General features: G+C 40.4%; 1 protein-coding gene across 1 annotated transcript in view; it reads right to left on the bottom strand.

The window, feature by feature from the left end:
- Positions 1-121: 121 nt before the first annotated feature.
- CFAP97D2 (CFAP97 domain containing 2) overlaps positions 122-19,429 on the bottom strand; it is a 35,531-nt gene continuing 16,223 nt past the window's right edge. The window contains exon 4 of the mRNA XM_023239486.2: positions 122-657. Within this exon, the coding sequence (XP_023095254.2) occupies positions 638-657 (20 nt within the window). The 3' untranslated portion in view covers positions 122-637. The remainder of the gene's footprint in view (positions 658-19,429) is intronic.

The raw sequence follows: 19,429 nt of genomic DNA, 5'->3' as shown, positions 1-19,429 counted from the left end.
GATAAAGTGAGCCGTCTCCAAGGCACCTGCCACACTCCATCCATCTGACCAAGGCCCACTGATTCCTTTCACATCTCCACATTATGTGTTCTGGAATCAGGGCTAGTTTTTTCACATCGAGGAGTTTTAAACTGATTTATTTAGATATTTGTTAAACTAACAATCACAGGTTTTTAAGGGGAATTACACAATCCACTTGAGAATTATAAACAAATACACAACGGCACAAATATGGTGACAGAGTTAAGTGTTAGAGGCCAGAGAAAAAATCTAATTCAAAGCCCTTTAGCTCCCAGTATTACTTCTCTGCATAACTGGTTTCTAGTTATCAGCCCGGAAGCACAAAGAATAGTTCTGTTGCATCAGCCTGTCAGGCACACTGTGTAAACACACGCAGTTCTGGAGTGCTGTCTTATGCACACGTGCAGCTGTCCTCCATGTGATATCGGTGAGGAGGGCCTGGCCGACCTCCCGAGCCGGCACCCCGAGGACCAGCAATGTTGTGGCTTCAGGGAGCCCGTGGCTGCCTCGAAGTTTCTCTCACCACACCGCTCAGATTTGCCTTCTTTTCCCACTTTGCGTTTTGAGTCTTCCCCTCCTCCTTTGCTGTTGGGGCTTGGGCTTGGATGTGGCCTTGCTAAATCCCAGTTTCAGTTCCTGCTGGACCAGAATTACATATCAGAAACACTTTCCCTAGGGAAGGGCACTAAAATATCTATTCACTCGAATGCAAGGGAAATGGGGTATTTCAATTCACTGACAATTCTTTTCATTTAGAATCAATCATATAATCCTTTTTTAACATAACAGCTTCATTGAGCTATAGTGTTGTACCATACAATTATTCCTTTTAAGCTATATATATGAGTGGTTTTGTTATGTTCAGAGCTGTGCAGTCATCACCAAATCCAGCTTAGAAGCTTTTACGACCCTTCCCCACCAAGAGAAAACCACCGTGCCCCTTAGCTCCTGCTCCCCACCTCCCCTCCCACAGACCCTGGCAGCCACTAACTCACTTTGCATCTCTCTGGGTTTTCATATTCTGGGCATTTCATCTAAATGAAATCATACAGTATATGCCCTTTGGATCTGCCCTCTTTCACAGGGTCTGATGTCTTATAGGGTTACCCACAAAGAAGCACATATCCAAACTCTATTCTTTTTATAGTTGCATAATATTCCATTGGCTGGTTCTACCACCTTGCTTACCTGTTCATCAGCTGATGGATGTTTGGGTTGTTTCTACTTTTTGGCTATTATAAATAGTGTTGCTATGAACATTCTTGGACAAGGAAGGGTATCTGGTCAAGAAGGGCTCCTGTGGATTCTTGGACCATTTTCTAGCCTTCTGGTCCTTTATATAAAACAGCTCTTTCCTCCCTAGACCTACGGTTTTCAAATAGTTTGATTTTGGTTTTCTTTCTGAAGGGAGGAGCTCTCCTGTAAAAGTGTCCTGCTAACCCCACCCTCACTTCCATGCTGACTATGTTCCTGATGTTTCCAAGGCTGGGAGGCTGGGACTTGTTGGGGGAAAAGCAAGTGCACCCTTAGAGAAAGTCTTTCTACTTCAAAGCCAACAGACCCAACAGCAGGAAAGAAATTTTTGACTGAGGAATCCCATAGTGGGCATCCTTCCCTCTGCCCCTGGGCCTGTCACCCTCTTCCTTCTGCACATACAGACATGGAAGCTGAAGGCCATGGGAACTTAAAACAGGGCAGGAAGGATGCTTGTGACAGAGCCATCTTTTGATTTGGGACGCTCAGATGGTAATTGTTTCTGATCTGGGATCCAGAGGCAATGAGTTGTTTCCTTAGGCTATCCCTGTTTGTCTTTTCTTGCAGAAGGGATAACCTCAGCAGGAGGCCCACATCCCTAGGGTCTGGTCTTTGTCAGAACTGTGAGTGCTTTTGTGCCCAGGCATGTTTCCCCGACTGCATCAAGCAGGTGCCTCGAGCTGACGCTTCAATAAAGTGCAGTCTCTGCGCTGCAGCTGCAGGAAACACTATTTCTAGGAGGCTGTTTTCCCTTCCTTTGTTTTACTTTATCTTAACATCTCCTTTTGCTCTTGGGCTTTATCTGTTTCCTGTTTTGTAAAAGAGGAATTTCAAGAGTCAACGTAAATAAGTGAAGGATGGATTTGAAGCGTAGGTTCCAAGCATTTTCCTGACATTTGCTAAAGAAAACAATATAAAGGAGGAAAAAGTAAGGAAACAAAACATAGGAAAAAAAAACCAGAAATGAGAGCAAACACGATACTTACATCAATAAACAAATGGATAAAACTGAGGGGAAAAAGCCTCTGGGACTAGACTATAAAGCAAATTTACAGTGTTCTGCTTAAAGACACAAACCTGAAATAAAATGACACAGATATGAAGTATACCGCGATGTCAAAGAACAAATGAGCCTGAGAGGGACAGAAACCAACTGAAGGAGGCAGCAGAGACGAATAAAACACGAGGCCCAGTAGATTGGGCCCAGGACGCCAAGAACTGGGGCCAGAGACCAGCGTTCCTGCCCCAGGAAGAGGAGTGGAGGAGGAGGAGGGGGAGGAGGAGGAGGTGGTCCCCCCTCCCTGCTGTGATGCAAGGAGTGGGGTGGGGGACACATGCTGTTCACCTGCTGGGAGTGGAAGCCTCTGGAAAGCAGCTGGTGTGAAATAGAAAGAGTATGAAAATTTTTGATATTGCAAACTGCTATTTTTAACTCACAATAAATTTGGAAAAAAGGAACTCTGATCTCTAACACAATATAAAAAATTCCATATTTATTAAATTCTATATTAATTAAAGATTTAAAGCAAATCAAGAAAACCATAAAAGCATTAGGAGAAAATATAGGAGAATATAGGGGAGAAAGTGCTCTCCCCTTTCCGTGGAAGGCACTAGAACTAGATGCCATAAAAGAAAACAGTGGCTGATTTGTCTCCCTAAAAATAAACTTAGGTGAAATGATAATAATGTAGCAAAAAATATTTGTGATATTGATAATAGAAAAAAGTAAATATTGATAATATATAAACAGCCATTACATATTAACAACTAGAAGAGAGACAGACCAGTAAAAAAGACCACACCAGACAATTAATACATAGAAATTGAATGGAGCGAGACTCTAAAACACATATGATGCCAAGTGCTGGCAGGACTGTGAGGAAACAGGGACTTGAAGCCACTGCAAAGTGCAAGTTGTTAGACTGTATCGGAAGGCAGTGCGGTAGTATCAGAAAATTAAATGTGCATACCTTTTGATTAAACAATTTACTTTTAGGTATATAAGTTACAGAAATGACATGGAAAGAGACACATGCACCAGGACTACTGTCATAGTTTCCTCTGGAATAGTGAAAACCTGCAAACACCGTACATTTCTGTAGTTATGGAACTGATTAAATAACAAGGTGTATCTCTACAAAAATTACCTTGTAACTGCTAAGGAGGAATGGAGATCTTTATGTACTGACACGAGACTAATTTCCATGATACATAATAGATGAAAATGAGCATTTTACAGAAAACTGAGTAGACTGTGATCCCGTTTTTGTTTAAATAAACAGATATATATAAATGATGAATAAAAGTCAACGTTCATCAGCAAGTTAACAGTGATTAGTTCTCAGGAGTTCAATCCAAATGCAGCCCCACATTTTACTTACACACTCTACTGTTTGACATTTTATTTTTCACAATAAATAAATATGAGTTTTGTAATTAAAAATAAAGACTTGAAATGAAATATTCAAGGTTTTGATGTAAATTGAAAAATAAATTAGATTTTCCAAATGCCTCAGCAATTAGTAATTATTTATTGGTTATGCATCTTTGGGAAAGGTACTTTACTCTCTCTGTACCTCCAGATTCTGTAAGAAATGTCCAAGGCAAACAGGCAGGAAAGCTGGGGCTTCTCAAATCCTTCCCAGTGCCAACCCAGATACCTGTGGGGCCAGTGGCTACCTAAAGGAGCAGGGCATCTTGGACAAACTGGGCTTGGGGGGCTACGGGGCCTGCTCAGGGATGGGGCGTTGGAGCGGGGGGTGTTTATTTAAACTTTGGTGTCTATGCAATTTCTTACAATGGACTGGACTTCGAGGGAAAGCAATCTGCTGAAATGTTCCACAACATAGTGGCTGTATATTCAGATAAGAGGAGTAAGTGACGATATTACAAGTCTTTAAGTGATTCACTCAGGACATTAATAAGCAAAGTAATTTAATTTCTTAAATTTTTTTAATGTTTGTTTATTATCGAAAGTCAGAGAGAGTCAGAGTGTGAGCAGGAAAGGGGCAGAGGGAGAAGGAGCACAGAATCAGAAGCAGGCTCCAGGCTCTGAGCTGTCAGCACAGAGCCCGACACGGGGCTCGAACTCACAGACAATGAGATCACAACCTGAGCCGAAGTCGGACGCTTAACCGACTGAGCCACCCAGCGCCCCAATAAGCAAATTAATTTAATTACAGATGACATTAATGACAAAATTAAATACTTATTTTTCTTCATTCAGGGTTAGGGTTTTGCCAGCAAGAAGGATAAGATAAAGAGGGAGAGTTTAGAATTTAAATTATTTGGCAAACTTTTTCAAATTACTAATTTTCTTTGCCTTTCTCGACATAGTGTGCCATAACCAATTTGGCACTGTCACATGATTTCCTGCATACCATCTTGCTAAGTTGTTATTTTTCACCATATCTCTCTCCCTCAACCTGTAATCAATCAGTTGAGTTCATTTTCGTCTCCTTATGACTTCTTTGTGTGAGGAAACAGTGCATTCATCAGCTGAGTCACTGTGCTGGGTCTTTTTTTTTTTAAAATTTTTTTTTTAACGTTTATTTATTTTTGAGACAGAGAGAGACAGAGCATGAATGGGGGAGGGTCAGAGAGAAGGAGACACAGAATCTGAAACAGGCTCCAGGCTCTGAGCTGTCAGCACAGAGCCCGACGCGGGGCTCGAACTCACGGACCGCGAGATCATGACCTGAGCCGAAGTTGGCCGCTTAACCGACTGAGCCACCCAGGCGCCCCTGCTGGGTCTTAATAGTATTAGGAGAGGACCGTTTGGCAAATGCTTTCAGGCAATAGAATAAAATGCCATAAAACAAGAAAGAATCAGTGAGTCCAAATGCATAACTCCAATGAAGCGAATGGAAATTTCAAATAGCTGTGGATGTGCAGCAAACAAGAAACCACAGGCACCTTGTCACGGTGCGTGTCTTCAATTTCCCAGGACACGTTGCTCCGGAACTTTGTGCCCGTCAGCCCTTCCTGGTCTTCTGCCACCTCTGGGCTCTGTGTAACAACAGCTCTCGGTTTGTGATCCTTTCCAGAGTGGTTTTCCTTTCTCTTTGCATTCCATGAAGTCCCTGTTCTCTTCTCCCCCTGCTTAGACTCCAAAAAACAGCATACATAGTTCTTGAAGTACTGACGGAGTTAAAACCAGTGGAAGCCCTCCTACTGCATTGGAGAGAATGGGCTGGAGTGCTCAGAAGGCAGGAAGGGCTCCCAGAGATGGTATATTTCCTCTTTCTCACTTGTCTGACAAACATTTGGTAGTGCATCTTGCTGCAGGTTCCTGGTTGGGGAGGAGCTGGGCTTCAGAGGTGAGCGGTGACCTCACGGCCCAGGTGAGGGAGAGAGCACGCAGGCACGGTGAAGAGGAGGAAAAGCAGCTCAGTGATGTCGATGTGCTGGGGACACAGAGGTGGGGATGCTCAGGGCTTCCTGAGGACAGAGGGAAGAAGTGGCAATCAGAAGTGATGCTGGGACAGAACCCTGAAACGACAGAGGTGTGAGCAGGAAGGCAAGGAGAGGAAGGACATGCCCGGTGGCAGGTGCATCTAGGAGCCTGACAGAGGCTGGACCCTGGAGGGCCAGGTGCCGCTGGAGGAGTCCTGACTTACTGTGCAGGCAGCGCAGGGCCACAGAAGGCTGTAAAGCACATTCTTGCATTTCGAAAGGATCATTGTAGAGAAAGGGTGGAGAGCAGGTGAGAGAGAATGTGCGTGGAGGGGCCACTGCAGGGGCCCAGGTGATGGATGAGAAGGCCAGAGGCAGGGCTGCATGCAAAACGCTGCCATGCTGTGCCCTGTAAGATGCATTCCCATTTCAGAGCCCTTTAGGGGTATGTGTGCATGGAAGTGGGGGGGAGGTTGTATCTTAGAGTCTGTGGAGTATGTTTATCTCACTTAGTCCTTAGAGCTAGCTACTCTATCATTAGCCTTACTAAGGTTAAAACTTACCCAAAGTCACAGAGAACGGGTAGTGGCACTAGATTTGAGCGTGTGATCTAACTGGGTGGGACACTGAGGTAGACTCATCCGTTAGGCTGATGGCTGGTGGGGGGGTGGGCAACGGGGTTAAAGACACGATGTGTGAAGGAACGTGCAGCAGAGGAGTGGTGTGGAGCAAAGGCGGAGGGGTAGGAAGGGCCCGGCACTGCTCCAAGAAGTCATTGCCAAATCCAATTATAGGAAGCTTTTTTTCTGTTTTCTTCTAAGAGTTTTATTGTTTTAGGTTGTGCATTTAGTTCTTTGATACATATGTGATTTTTTGCTTATAGTTTAAGAGTCCAACTTCATTTTTTTTTGCATGTGGGTATGTAGGTTTCCCAGTGCTATTTGTCGAAAAGACTGTCCTTTCCCCATTGAATGGTCTTGGCATCCTTGTCAAAAATTATTTGACCATATATGTAAGGGTTTATTTCTGGGAATTCTATTCTATTCCACTGGTCCATATGTCTGTCTTTATGCCAATACCACACCATTTTGATTACTGTAACTCTGTAACTCCCTGATTGTGAAGTCAAGGAGTGTGAGCCCTCCAGGCTTCTTCTTTTTCGAGATTTTGTTTTGGCTGTTTCAGGTCCCTTGAGATCCCATATAATTTTAGGATGGGTTTTTTTCTATTTCTGCAAAACTGTCATTGGGGTTTTGATAGGCATGACACTGAATTTATAGATCACTTTGAGTAGTATTGACATTTTAACAATATTAACTCTTCCAATCTGTGAACATGCCATGTGTTTCCATTTATTTATGTCTTCTTTTATTTCTTTTGGCAATGTGTTGTACTTTTTATTGTACAAGTCTTTCGCCTTCTTAGTTAATTCCTAAGTATTTATTCCTTTTGAGACTATTGCAAATGGAATTTTTTATAATTTCATTTTCAGATTCTTCATTGTTCATGTCTAGAATGCAATTGATTTTTTGTGTTGACTTAGTGTCCTGCTACTTTGCTGAATTCATTTATTAGTTCTAACAGTTTGTGTGTGTGTGTGTGTGTAATTATTAAGATCTTCTACATGTAAGAGCATATCATCTGTGACCAGACATCATTTTACTTCTTTCTTTCCAATTTGGATGCCTTTTATTTCCCTTGACTATTTGTTCTAGCTAGAACTTTCAGTACTATGTTGAATAAAAGTGCTGAAAACAAAATTGTCCTGAACTTAGAGGAAAAGCTCTCAGTCTTTTACCATTATGATATTCACTGTGGGTTTTCCTATGTGGCTTTTGTTATATGGAGGTATGTTCCATTCTATTCCAAGTTTATTGAGTGTTGTTATCATGAAAGGATGCTGAATTTTGTCAAATGCTCTTTCTCGTCAATTGAAATAATCATGTCTATTTTTCCCCTTCATTCTGTTAATGTGGTTTACTTTTTTTTAAAAAGATTTTTTAACATTTATTTATTTTTGAGAGACAGAGAGACAGGGCATGAGTTGGGGAGGGCAGAGAGAGAGAGGGAGACACAGAATCTAAAGCAGGCTCCAGGCCCTAAGCTGTCAGCACAGAGCCCAATGCGGGGCTCAAATTCACAAACCATGAGATCATTACCTCAGCCAAAGTTGGACACTTAACCAACTGAGTCACCCAGGTGCCCCGTGTTAATGTGGTTTACTATATTGATTGGCTTTGATATGTTGAACCATCCTTGTATTCCAGAAATAAATCTCACTTAGTCATGGTATATGATATTTTTAATATGCTGCTAATCGATTTGCTAGTATTTAAAGAGACAATATTCATAAGGGATATTGGTATGTAGTCTTCTTTTCTTGTGGAGTCTTTGTCCAACTTAAGTATTAGGGTAACATTGCCCTCATAGAATGAGTTAGGAAGTGTTTCCTCTTCATTTTTGGGGAAAAGTTTGACAAGCATTGGTATTACTTTTTCTTTAACTATTTCGTGTAATTCACCAGTTAAGCTGTAGGGTCCAGGGCTTTTTTTGTTAGGGGATTTTTGATTACTGATTCCATCTTCTTACTAATTATAGGTCTGTTCAAATTCTCTGTTTTCATGTTTTAGTCTTGGTAGGTTTTGTGGTTCTATGAATTTGTCCGTTTCAGCTAGGCATCCAATTTGTTGGCATATGATCCTTCATAGCATTCTCCTATAATCCTTTTTATGTCTATAGCATTGGTAGTAATGGCCCTACTTTCATTTCTTATTTTCATAAGTTGAGTCTCTTCTCTATTTTCCTTAGTGTGTCTACCTAAAATTTTGTTAATTTTTTAAATCTTTTTGAAGAACCAACTTTTAGTTTCATTTACTTTTTCTATTGTTTTTCTACTCTTTATTTCATTTATCTCTGCTCTATACTTTATTATTTCCTTCCTTCTGTTAGCTTTAGATTTAGTTTGTTCTTCTTTTCCTAGTTCCTCAAGTAGTAAAATTGGGTTGTTCTTTGAGATCCTTTTTTTTTTTTTTTTTTTAATTTTTTTTTTTTAACGTTTTTATTTATTTTTGGGACAGAGAGAGACAGAGCATGAATGGGGGAGGGGCAGAGAGAGAGGGAGACACAGAATCGGAAACAGGCTCCGGGCTCCGAGCCATCAGCCCAGAGCCCGATGCGGGGCTCGAACTCACAGACCGCGAGATCGTGACCTGGCTGAAGTCGGACGCTTAACCGACTGCGCCACCCAGGCGCCCCTTGAGATCCTTTTTTTAAATGTGTGTGCAGCTATAATTTCCCTCACTGGCACCAATTTCCTGCACGTCACATAAGTTTTGGTATGTTGTGCTTTCATTTTCATTTGTCTCTAAGTATTTTCTGTTTTTTGTTTTCTTCTTTGACCTATTACTTATTTATGAGTATATTGTTTAGGGGCACCTGGATGGCTCACTCAGTTAAGTGTCCAAATCTTGATTTTGGCTCAGGTCATGATCTCATGGTTCATGAGCTCAAGCCCTGCATCAGGCTCTTTGCTGACAGTGAAGATGCGGCATGGGATTCTCTCTCTCTCTCCCTCTCTCTCTGCCCCTCCCCACGTGCTGACACTTGTTCTCTCACACTCTCTCTCTCAAAATAAATAAATAAATAAACATTTTTAAAAAAGTGTTTATTGTCTAATTCCCAGAATTTTGTGAATTTTCCAGTTTTCCTTCTGTTACTGATACCTAATTTCATCCTGTTATGGTCAGAGAAGATACTTTGTATGATACCTATCTTTTCAGATCTATCAGTATTTGCTTTGTGGCCTAAAATATGATCTGTTCTAGGAAAGGCCACATGTACACTTGAGAAGAATGTGTATGCTGTTGTTGGGTAGAGTGTTCTGTGTATGTCTGTAGGGTCTAGTTGGCTTGTTGTGTTAGGTCTTCTATTTATTTACTTATCTTCTGTCTGGTTGTTCTGTCCATTGTTGTAAACAGGATACTGAAGTCTCCAATTATTATTGTAGAACTGTCTATTTCTACCTTCAATCATGTCAACTTTTGCTTCATATATTTTGGTGGTCTGTCCTTAGGTGCACAAATGTTTATAATTTTATATCTTCTTGTATTAAAACTTTTGTTAATATATAATGTCCTTCTTTGTCTCTTGTAAACTTTTTTGTATCTAAAGTATATTTTGTTTCATAGTAGAATAGCCACTTCTGCTCTATTTTGGTTGTTATTTGCATGAGATATTTTTTACCATACTTTAACTTTCAATCTATTTGGCTCTGAAGTGAGTTTCTTGTAGGCAGTATATAGTTTGATCATGTGTTTTTATCCATTCTGCCAATCTCTGTCTTCTGATTGGAGAGTTTATCCATTTATATTTAAAGTAATTCCCGGGGCACCTGGGTGGCTCAGTCGGTTAAGCATCCAACTTTGGCTCAGGTCATGATCTCACAGTTCATGAGTTGGAGCCCTGCATCGGGCTCTATGCTGACAGCTCAGAGCCTGGAGCCTGCTTCAGATTCTGTGTCTCCCTCTCTCTCTGCTTCTCCCCTGCTTGCACTCTGTCTCTCTCTCTCAAAAATAAATAAAGATTAAAAAAATTTTTTTTAATAATTCCTGGGGCACTTGGGTGGCTCGGTTAGGTAAGTGTCTGACTTTGGTTCAGGTCCGTGATCTCACAGCTCATGAGTTGGAGCCTTGCAACAGGCTCTGCTGTCAGAACAGAGCCTGCTTAAGATCCACTTTTCCCTCTTTCTCTGCCCTTCCCCCTCTCAAAATAGATAAACATTAAAATAAATTTAAAAAGTAATTACTAATAAGGAGGGACTTTTGCTATTTTGCTATTTGTTTTCCATATGCCTAATAGCTTTTTGTCTTTTATTTCCTGCATTACTGTCTTCTTTAGTTGATTTTTTGTAGTAAAACATTTAAATTCCTTTGTTTCTTTTTGTGTATATTCTATAGCTATTTTATTTGTGGTTACCATGAGGATTGCATTTGACATCCTAAAGTTATAACACTTTACATTTAATCAATATCAGATTAACTTCAATAATATATAAAAACTGTTCTTTCACTGCTGTCTTCCCATCCTTTTTAGTTATTGATTTCATAAACTTACTTTCTTTTAAAAAAAATTTTTTTTACATTTATTTATTTATTTATTTTCAACGTTTTTTATTTATTTTTGGGACAGAGAGAGACAGAGCATGAACGGGGGAGGGGCAGAGAGAGAGGGAGACACAGAATCGGAAGCAGGCTCCAGGCTCTGAGCCATCAGCCCAGAGCCCGACGCGGGGCTCGAACTCACGGACCGCGAGATCGTGACCTGGCTGAAGTCGGACGCTTAACCGACTGCGCCACCCAGACGCCCCACATTTATTTATTTTTGAGAAACAGGGTGAGACAAAGCATGAGAAGGGGAGGGGCAGAGAGAGAAGGAGACACAGAATCCAAAGCAGGCTCCAGGCTCTGAGTAAGCGGTCAGCAGAGCCTGATGTGGGGCTCGAACCCACGAACTGTGAGATCATGACCTGAGCCGAAGTCGGATACTCAACCTACTGAGCCACCCAGGCACCCCAATCATAAAATTACATTCTAATACATCATGTGCCCCATAAAATAACAATTCTTTTAAATAAATTAGTCTCTTAAATTATGTATAAAATAAGATTTGTAGCTCCAAATTTCCAGTAATAGTAGCTTTGATATTTGCTCATGTGTTTACTGTTATTGAGATCTTTATTTCTCCATATGGCTTTGATTTACTGCATAGTAACTAGTAATTTCACCCTGAAGGACTCAGGGTGGAGAAGGTCAAGTGGTAATGAACTCCCGCAGCCTTTATTTATTTGGGAATGTCTTGATTTCTCCTTCACTTTTGAAAGACAGATTTTCCGGATATGGGATTCTTGGTTGACATTTTTTTTTTCTTTTGACACTCTGCTAATCTGCTAATTATCTCATTTATGATCCCTGTATGTAAGATTAGCTTCTTACTTGAAGCTTTTAATATTCTTTGTCTTTGTCTTTCCGAAGTATGATTATAATGTGCCTCAGCATGGATCTCTTTGAGTTCATCTTACTTGAAGTTCATTGAACTTCTTGGATGAAATCTGGGAAGTTCTTAGCCATTATTTCTTCAAATATCCTTTCTGCCCCTTTCTCTCGTCCTTCTGGAACTCTCACAATATATATGTTAATCCACTTAATGATATCCCAAAGGTCCTTCAGGTTCTGTGCTTTTCCTCAATCTTTTTTCTTTCTGTTCCTCAGCCTGGATACTTTCCTTTGTCTTACCTTCAAGTTCACTGATTCTTCCTTCTGCCTGCTTAAATCTTCCTTTGAATCCCTCTAGTAAATTTTTCTTTTCAGTGATGGTACTTTTAACTTCAGAATTTCTTTTTGGTTTCTTTTTAGGTTTTCTATCTCCTTGTTAATATTTCCATTTTGTTCATACATAATTCTCTTGACTTTCTCCACATCTTTCTTCAGTTCTTTGAGCATTTAAAACCATTGTTTTAAAATCTTTGTTTTATATATCTGACATCAGGTCATTTTCAGTGACAGTTTCCATTTATGCACTTTTTTCTCCCTTTGAATAGGCCTTTCATGTTTATTTGCATGCCTTATAATTTTTTATTGAAAACTAGACATTTGGATCCAGTACTGTGGTAACTCTGGAAGTAAGATTCTCCCCCTTCCTCAGAGCTAGTTGGTTTTTATTATAATTTATTTATTTATTTTGTTTGTTTGTTGCAATAGGCTAAGTCTGTGCTGAGGATCAGCCTGAGGTGTAACCTTCTAATTTCTTTTCTGAGCCTTTTTCTGAGCATTCAAAGGACATTTTCTAATTTTCCATGTACATGCAGTTGTTTTTGTATGTCCGAGTCTTTAGTGTCTGACTCCCAAAGCGGGGAAAGGGAAAAATGAGAAGAGGTGGGTAGATAAAGGACATTGGTTCTTTAAATTCCCTGGAAGTCACTTCAGCAGTAGCAGGATGGTCTTGCAACAAGAGTGGTTGTCACCTCTTCATCTGCACATTTGTGATCAGAAGCAGCAATCAGTGATCACAGCATCGACCTGATATTTGGAGGTAAGGGTCTTTTGTTGCCTACTTTGGCTATCACAGGCTGCTCTAGGACCACGTGTACAGCTGCCCATCATGAGTCTGTGGGCGGGCAATGTGTAGATGCTACTTTGCTAAGAGCTGATATTGACTGAAATTAACCACAATTTTATGCCCAAATCTTCCCCCTGGAAGTTATAAGTTTTCAATAGATTCCAAAGTAGTTTCAATAGAGCTCCAAAGTAGTTACTTCAGACAGATTTTAATTGCACAATTGTCTAGGTAGAGAGACAGATTCCTGGTGCTTCCTACTCTACCATCTTCCTAGCAATGAGCTTTATTTAGCCTCTTAAGGCCTGTTCTCTTAAGATGAAAAACTTCCTGATCTCATACAAATGTCTTGGATATGTGCAACCACCAGCATAGTCAATGGGAATAGTTTCATCATCCTCAAAAAGAAACCTTGTACTCTTTAACTATCAACTCACTATCCCTCCCTGCCCCCAACCCTAAGTGACCACTAATCTACTTTTTATTTCTATGGATTTCCCTATTCTGGACATTTCATATAAATTGAACCATATAACATATTGGCTTCTTTCTCTCAGCATAAAGTTTTCTTTTCTTTTCTTTTTTTAAATATAATTTATTGTCAAATTGGTTTCCATACAACACCCAGTACTCATCCCAACAAGTGCTCTCCTCCTTGCCCATCACCCACTTTCCCCTCTCCCCCACCCCCCATCTATCCTTAGTTTGTTCTCAGTCTTTGAGAGTGTCTTATGGTTTCCCTCCCTCCCTCTCTGTAACTCCCCCCCCCCCCCAAAATGGTCTTCTGTTAAGTTTCTCAAGATCCACATATGAGTGAAAACATATGGTATCTGTCTTTCTCTGCCTGGCTTATTTCACTTAGCATAATACCCTCCAGTTCCATCCACATTGCTGCAAATGGCCAGATTTCATTCTTTCTCATTGCCAAGTAGTATTCTATTGTATATATAAACCACATCTTTATCCATTTGTCAGTTGACAAATTTAGGCTCTTTCCATAGTTTGGCTCTTTCTATAGTTTGGCTATTGTTGAAAGTGCTTCTGTAAACATTGGGGTACAAGTGCCCCTATGCATCAGCACTCCTGTATCCCTTGGGTAGATTCCTAGCAGTGCTATTTCTGGGTCATAGGGTAGTTCTATTTTTAATTTTTTGAGGAACCTCCACACTATTTTCCAGAGCAGAAAATAGTTCGTTTTTGCTTTTAATTCCTTTGCCTTTGGAGACATGTTGAGTAAGAAATTGCTGCGGTTGAGGTCAAAGAGGTTTTTTCCTGCCTTCTCCTCTAGGGTTTTGATGGTTTCCTGTGTCACATTCAGGTGTTTCATCCATTTTGAGTTCATTTTTGTGTATGGTGTAAGAAAGTGGTCCAGGTTCATTCTTCTGCATGTCACTGTCTAGTTTTCCCAGCACCACTTGCTGAAGAGACTGTCTTTATTCCACTGGATATTCTTTCCTGCTTTGTCAAAGATGAGTTGGCCATACGTTTGTGGGTCCATTTCTGGGTTGTCTATTCTATCCCACTGTGTCTGTTTTTGTGCCAATACCATACTGTCCTGACGATTACAGCTTTGTAGTAGAGGCTAAAGTCTGAGATTGTGATGCCTCCTGCTTTGGTTTTCTTCTTCAATATTACTTTGGCTATTCGGGGTCTTTTGTGGTTTCATACAAATTTTAGGATTGTTTGCTCTAGCTTTGAGAGGAATTCTGGTGCAATTCTGATTGGTATTGCATTGAATGTGTAGATAGCTTTGGGTAGTATTGACATTTTAACAATATTTATTCTTCCAATCCATGAGCATGGAATGTTTTTCCATTTCTTTGTATTCAGCATAAAGTTTTCAAGGTTCATCCATGTTATACTGTTTTATTTTAAAAAAATTTTTAACGTTTATTTATTTTTGACAGAATGAGAGACAGAGCATGAGCAGGGGAGGGGCAGAGAGAGAGGAGCAGAGAGAGAGAATCCAAAGCAGGCTCCAGGCTCTGAGCTGTCAGCACAGAGCCCGACACGGGGCTCGAACTCACAGACTACGAGATCATGACCTGAGCCGAAGTCATGCCCCCATGTTATGCTATTTTAAATACTTCACTCCTTTAAATTCCTGAATAATATTCCATTGTGTGTGGGTATACCAAATATTGTTTATTCATTCTTCAGTTGATGAATATTTGTATTGTTCCTACCCTTGGCTATTATGAATAACACTGATGTAGATATTCCTATACAAGTTTTACTGTGGGCATATTTTCATTTCTCTTGTGTATGTGTCTAGGAGTGGAATTATTGAATCATATGGTAACTCTATGTTTAAACATTTGAAAAACTGCCAGACTTTTTTCCAAAGTAGCTGCACCATTTTACATTTCCGCCAGCAGTGGATGAAGATTCCAATTTTTCCACATCCTCACCAACATTTGTTATTATCTGCCTTTGGTTCTAGCCAAACTTGTGGGTATAAAGTGATATCACATTGTGGTTTTGACTTGCATTTCCATGATGACTAATGATGTTGAACATTTTTTCATGTATTTATTGTCCTTTTGCATATCTTCCTTGGAGAAATATTTATTCAGATCATTTGCGTATCTTTAAATTGGGCTATTTTTCTTTTTATCATTTGGCTGTAAGAGTTCTTCATATATTCTGAATATATGCAAGTCCCTTATCAGATATATAACTTGCAAATATTTTTGCCCATTCTGTGGACTGTCTTTTCACTTTCTTGATACTGTCCTTTGAAGCACAGAAGTCCTTAATTTTAACTAAGTCTAATTTATCCAGCTTAATGTTTTCTCTTTTTTCATGCTTTTGGTGTCATATCTAATACCATTGCCAAAGATGAGGTCAGGAAGATTCACTTCTATGTTTTCTTATATGAGTTTTTATATTTTGTTTCAGCTTTTTTTAAAAAAATATTTATTTTGAGGAAAGCACAAGCAGGGGAGGGGCAAAGAGAGGGGGCAGAGGATCTAAAGAGGGCTCTGCACTGACAGGCTGACAGCAGTGAGCCTGATGTGTGACTTGAACTCATGAACCACGAGGAGATCATGACGTGAGCAGAAACCAAGATTCAGTTGTTCAACTGACTAAGCCACACAAGTGCCCCTGTCTCAGCTTTTATGTTTTGGTCTTTGATCCATTCTGAGTTAATTCTTGTATGTGGTGTGAAATAAGAGCCCAACTTTATTCTTCTGCATATGAATATAGAATTGTTCCACACCATTTGCTGAAAAGACTATTCTTTCCCTATTGAATGGTCCTGGCATCTTTATTGAAAATAAGTTGATATAGACACATGGGTTTATTTCTGGACTCTCAATTCTATTTCATTGATCCATGTCTGCCCTTATGTTGGCACCACATTGTCTTGATTACCACTGCTTTGCAGAAAGTTTTGGAATCAGGATACATGACTCCTATTTTGTTCTTCTTTTTCAAGATTGACTACTTGGTGTCCCTTGTCAGTTCCATATGAATTTTCAAATCCACTTGGCAATTTCTACAAAGAAATCAGCTAGGATTCTGGTAGGGGTGGCACTGAATCAGATCAGTTTGTGGAGTATGCCATGCTAACAATACGAAGTCTTCTGACTTATGAACATAGGATGTTCCCCCATTTATTTATTCTTTAATTTCTTTCAACAATGTTTTATAGTTTTCAGAATGTAAGTTTTGTACTTTCTTTATTAAATTTGTTCCCAAGTATTTTATTATTTTTGATGTTTTTGCAAATGAAACAATTTTCTTAATTTCAGTTTCAGGTTGTTAATAGCAAATATATAAAAATACAATGGACTTCTTATATTAATCTTGTGCCTGCTACCTTGGTGAACTTGTGTATTAGTTCTAATAGTTTTGGGTTTTTTTAACTGGTTTCCTTAGGATTTTCTGTATGCAAGATCATATCATCTGTGAATAGAGACAGTTTTTTGTTTTCCTCTCCAATTTGAATGTCTTTTATTTCATGTTCAGTGATGCTTGGAACTTGCCACACTTTGCTGAAAATGAAGTCAGCTGCTTTGAGGGAACATCAAGAACCATTTATTTCATGGTTTGCATCTTACCCTACACAAAATCTCAGAGTTCTGGAGCTCAGAATAGCAAGCTTCTCTCTGTGTGACATCCCATGCTCTTCCATTGTAGTGGGGGAGAACACATAGATATTTATGGCTTGACTGTCCCAACATCAAACTCCTGTTTTATGAACTAAGCCAAGGGGATCAGGCCCCAGTATTCTCAGCAATACCACTCAAGGTGGAGCCTCCATTTTCTGAGTGGAAGCTGGACAGAAAGGAGTCTTCATCTCTGGGCCACTCTCACCTGAGACGTGGTCTCAGTAATAGGCAGCTGGAGACAGGATGATAAATGCTGAAGTCCTGCCTTTTCCAGAAAGAAAGCTTCTCCAGTGGGAAGTGGGAGAGAGAAGGAGCCCTTTGCTCTTGGCTGCATCAGCCTGGAAGGGTTGGGAGGGAGGGGGATGGAGTGTGTCTCAGTTCAAATACTATGGAATCTGTTCTTGCCGCATCACATTTCAGCAGATTTTCTTGGATAAATGTTTCTTCATATGGTGTATGTCCTTAGGACCATTTCCATAAACCTTAAATGATTGTTTTAAAAATAATTTTTATCAGTTTTACTGGGGAGTGGGTCCAGAGACCTCCTTATGCTGTCATGCTTGGAAGACTTTCTCTGTGTGACTCATATTTAAGACTCTTCATTTATCATTGAGTTTTCAGTTGGGCAGATACTGGTTCTTGATTTAAAAAAAAAATTTTTTTTTGAAATTTATTTATTTTTGAGAGACACAGAGAGGCAGAGCATGAGTGAGGGAGGGACAGAGAGAGGATACACAGAATCTGAAGCAGGCTCGAGGCTCTGAGCTGTCAGCACAGAGCCTCACATGGGGCCTGAACCCACAAACTGCGAGATCATAGCCTGAGCCAAAGTCGGTCACTTAATCAACTGAGCCACACAGGCCCCCTGGTTTTTGACTTTTTAAAAACATGAATACTCATTTCACCCTTATTTGTTTAATAGTCAAAGATTAAAGACAATCCAAATGCTCACCAATAGGTGAATGGATAAACAAACTGTGATGGCTCCCTACAATGAGCACTACTCAGCCACAAAAAGGAATGGTCTATTGACTCACTCAACCATGCTATTACGTGGAGTAAATGGCAGAAAAAGGCAGACAATGCATGGATCTACTCAGAAAATGCAAACTTGTCCACAGGGACAAAAAAACTGTGGATGTATGCGGATGGGAGAGAGGAGGGGTGGGGTAATTATTCATGGGAACAGGACACCTGGAGGAGTGATGAGTATAGTTATTATCTTGATTGTGGTGATATTCTCACAGGTGTAAAGCACATCAAACTTATCAGACGGTACACTGAAAATATATAGTATACCATATGCCAATTATATCTCAATAAAGCCATACAAAATAAAATGAAGAATTAAAGCCCAATTGTTGGTCATATAGTTTCTCCTATAGTGTTGACTTTTGCTACTGAGTAGTTAGGTAGCTAGGTACATCCATGCTATCTGAACCAACTAGTTTGCAATGTTCTGGGAATAGCCAAGATCTCCCTGAAAATTGGCTGATTCTCTTCCACACCCTGTGTTAACTTGACAAGTGTCTTTTATTAAATAAAGGACAGAGAAATGAAATGGCCAGTTATCAGGCCCAAACTGACGTATTCTTGACAGAAATCATTGACTTTTATTTTTGCTGGGGCTCCATTAAACTAATCACAAAGAGACACACCATTTCTACCACTACTTTGTGATGAGTCATTAGCTGAATTAGCTAGGTGCCTCCTACTTCCACACTCCAAACGTCAAGAGTTGCGCGAAGCTGAATTCGCTTTGAGTTTGAACGTGCAAAGCAACCACCCTTTGTCCTCAGCATATGGCCCAGAGCTGAACAATGAGAAATATGTCGGAAGGGAAAAGGAGGTCTTCTGCTGCTTTAAATCCAAGCAAGACAAGGAGGGGGTATGTGGCTTGCAAAGCCGGCCAAAATAATTTCCTGGTGTGGGAGGAGCTGGGTCGGTTCACAGGCCACCTTTGGCCCCTCACATCCCTTTCATGTTTCCTGAAGTCTGGTTCTGTCTGGCTCCCTTGTTCAAGTCCAGGGACTTCCTGTGGGCTTCTGACTGGCTGGTACCTCCCGGGATCACTTCTGCTTCCTCTTTTCCCTCCTTCTTCCCTTATTTCCTGTGTGTGACAGATCAGGCAGGTTCTGAGGGGGGAGCCATTTGATTGTGTGGATTCCCCTCCAGGCTGCTAGGAACTCGCTTATCAAAGAGAATCCAGGCATCTTGTGTGAGAAGCTCCCTGTAGGAGCCTATCTTGGCCTGAGTTGTATGGAGATTAACTATTAGCCTAGGCTCCCTCATAACAGCTTTAAGCTTTAAGCTTTTAAGCTTTAATCACTCAACAGTGATTTTTATACTCAGGTGAAATATCTGTCTTTAATGCAGAAAGTGATTCCAAATGTAATGTAAACTATCCCAGGAGAATGGAGGTCTACCCATAGCTCCAGGTTTTTAATGACGGGCTGGACAGTGGCTGCAGCCATGAAGCATAGGGGCCATTCCTGACACGCAGGCCTGCTTCCCATCCTTCCAGACCCCTC

Source organism: Felis catus, chromosome A1, assembly GCF_018350175.1.
Source record: "Felis catus isolate Fca126 chromosome A1, F.catus_Fca126_mat1.0, whole genome shotgun sequence".
NCBI classification, from domain to species: Eukaryota; Metazoa; Chordata; class Mammalia; order Carnivora; family Felidae; genus Felis; species Felis catus.
This window is presented reverse-complemented; position numbering and strand designations above follow the sequence as displayed.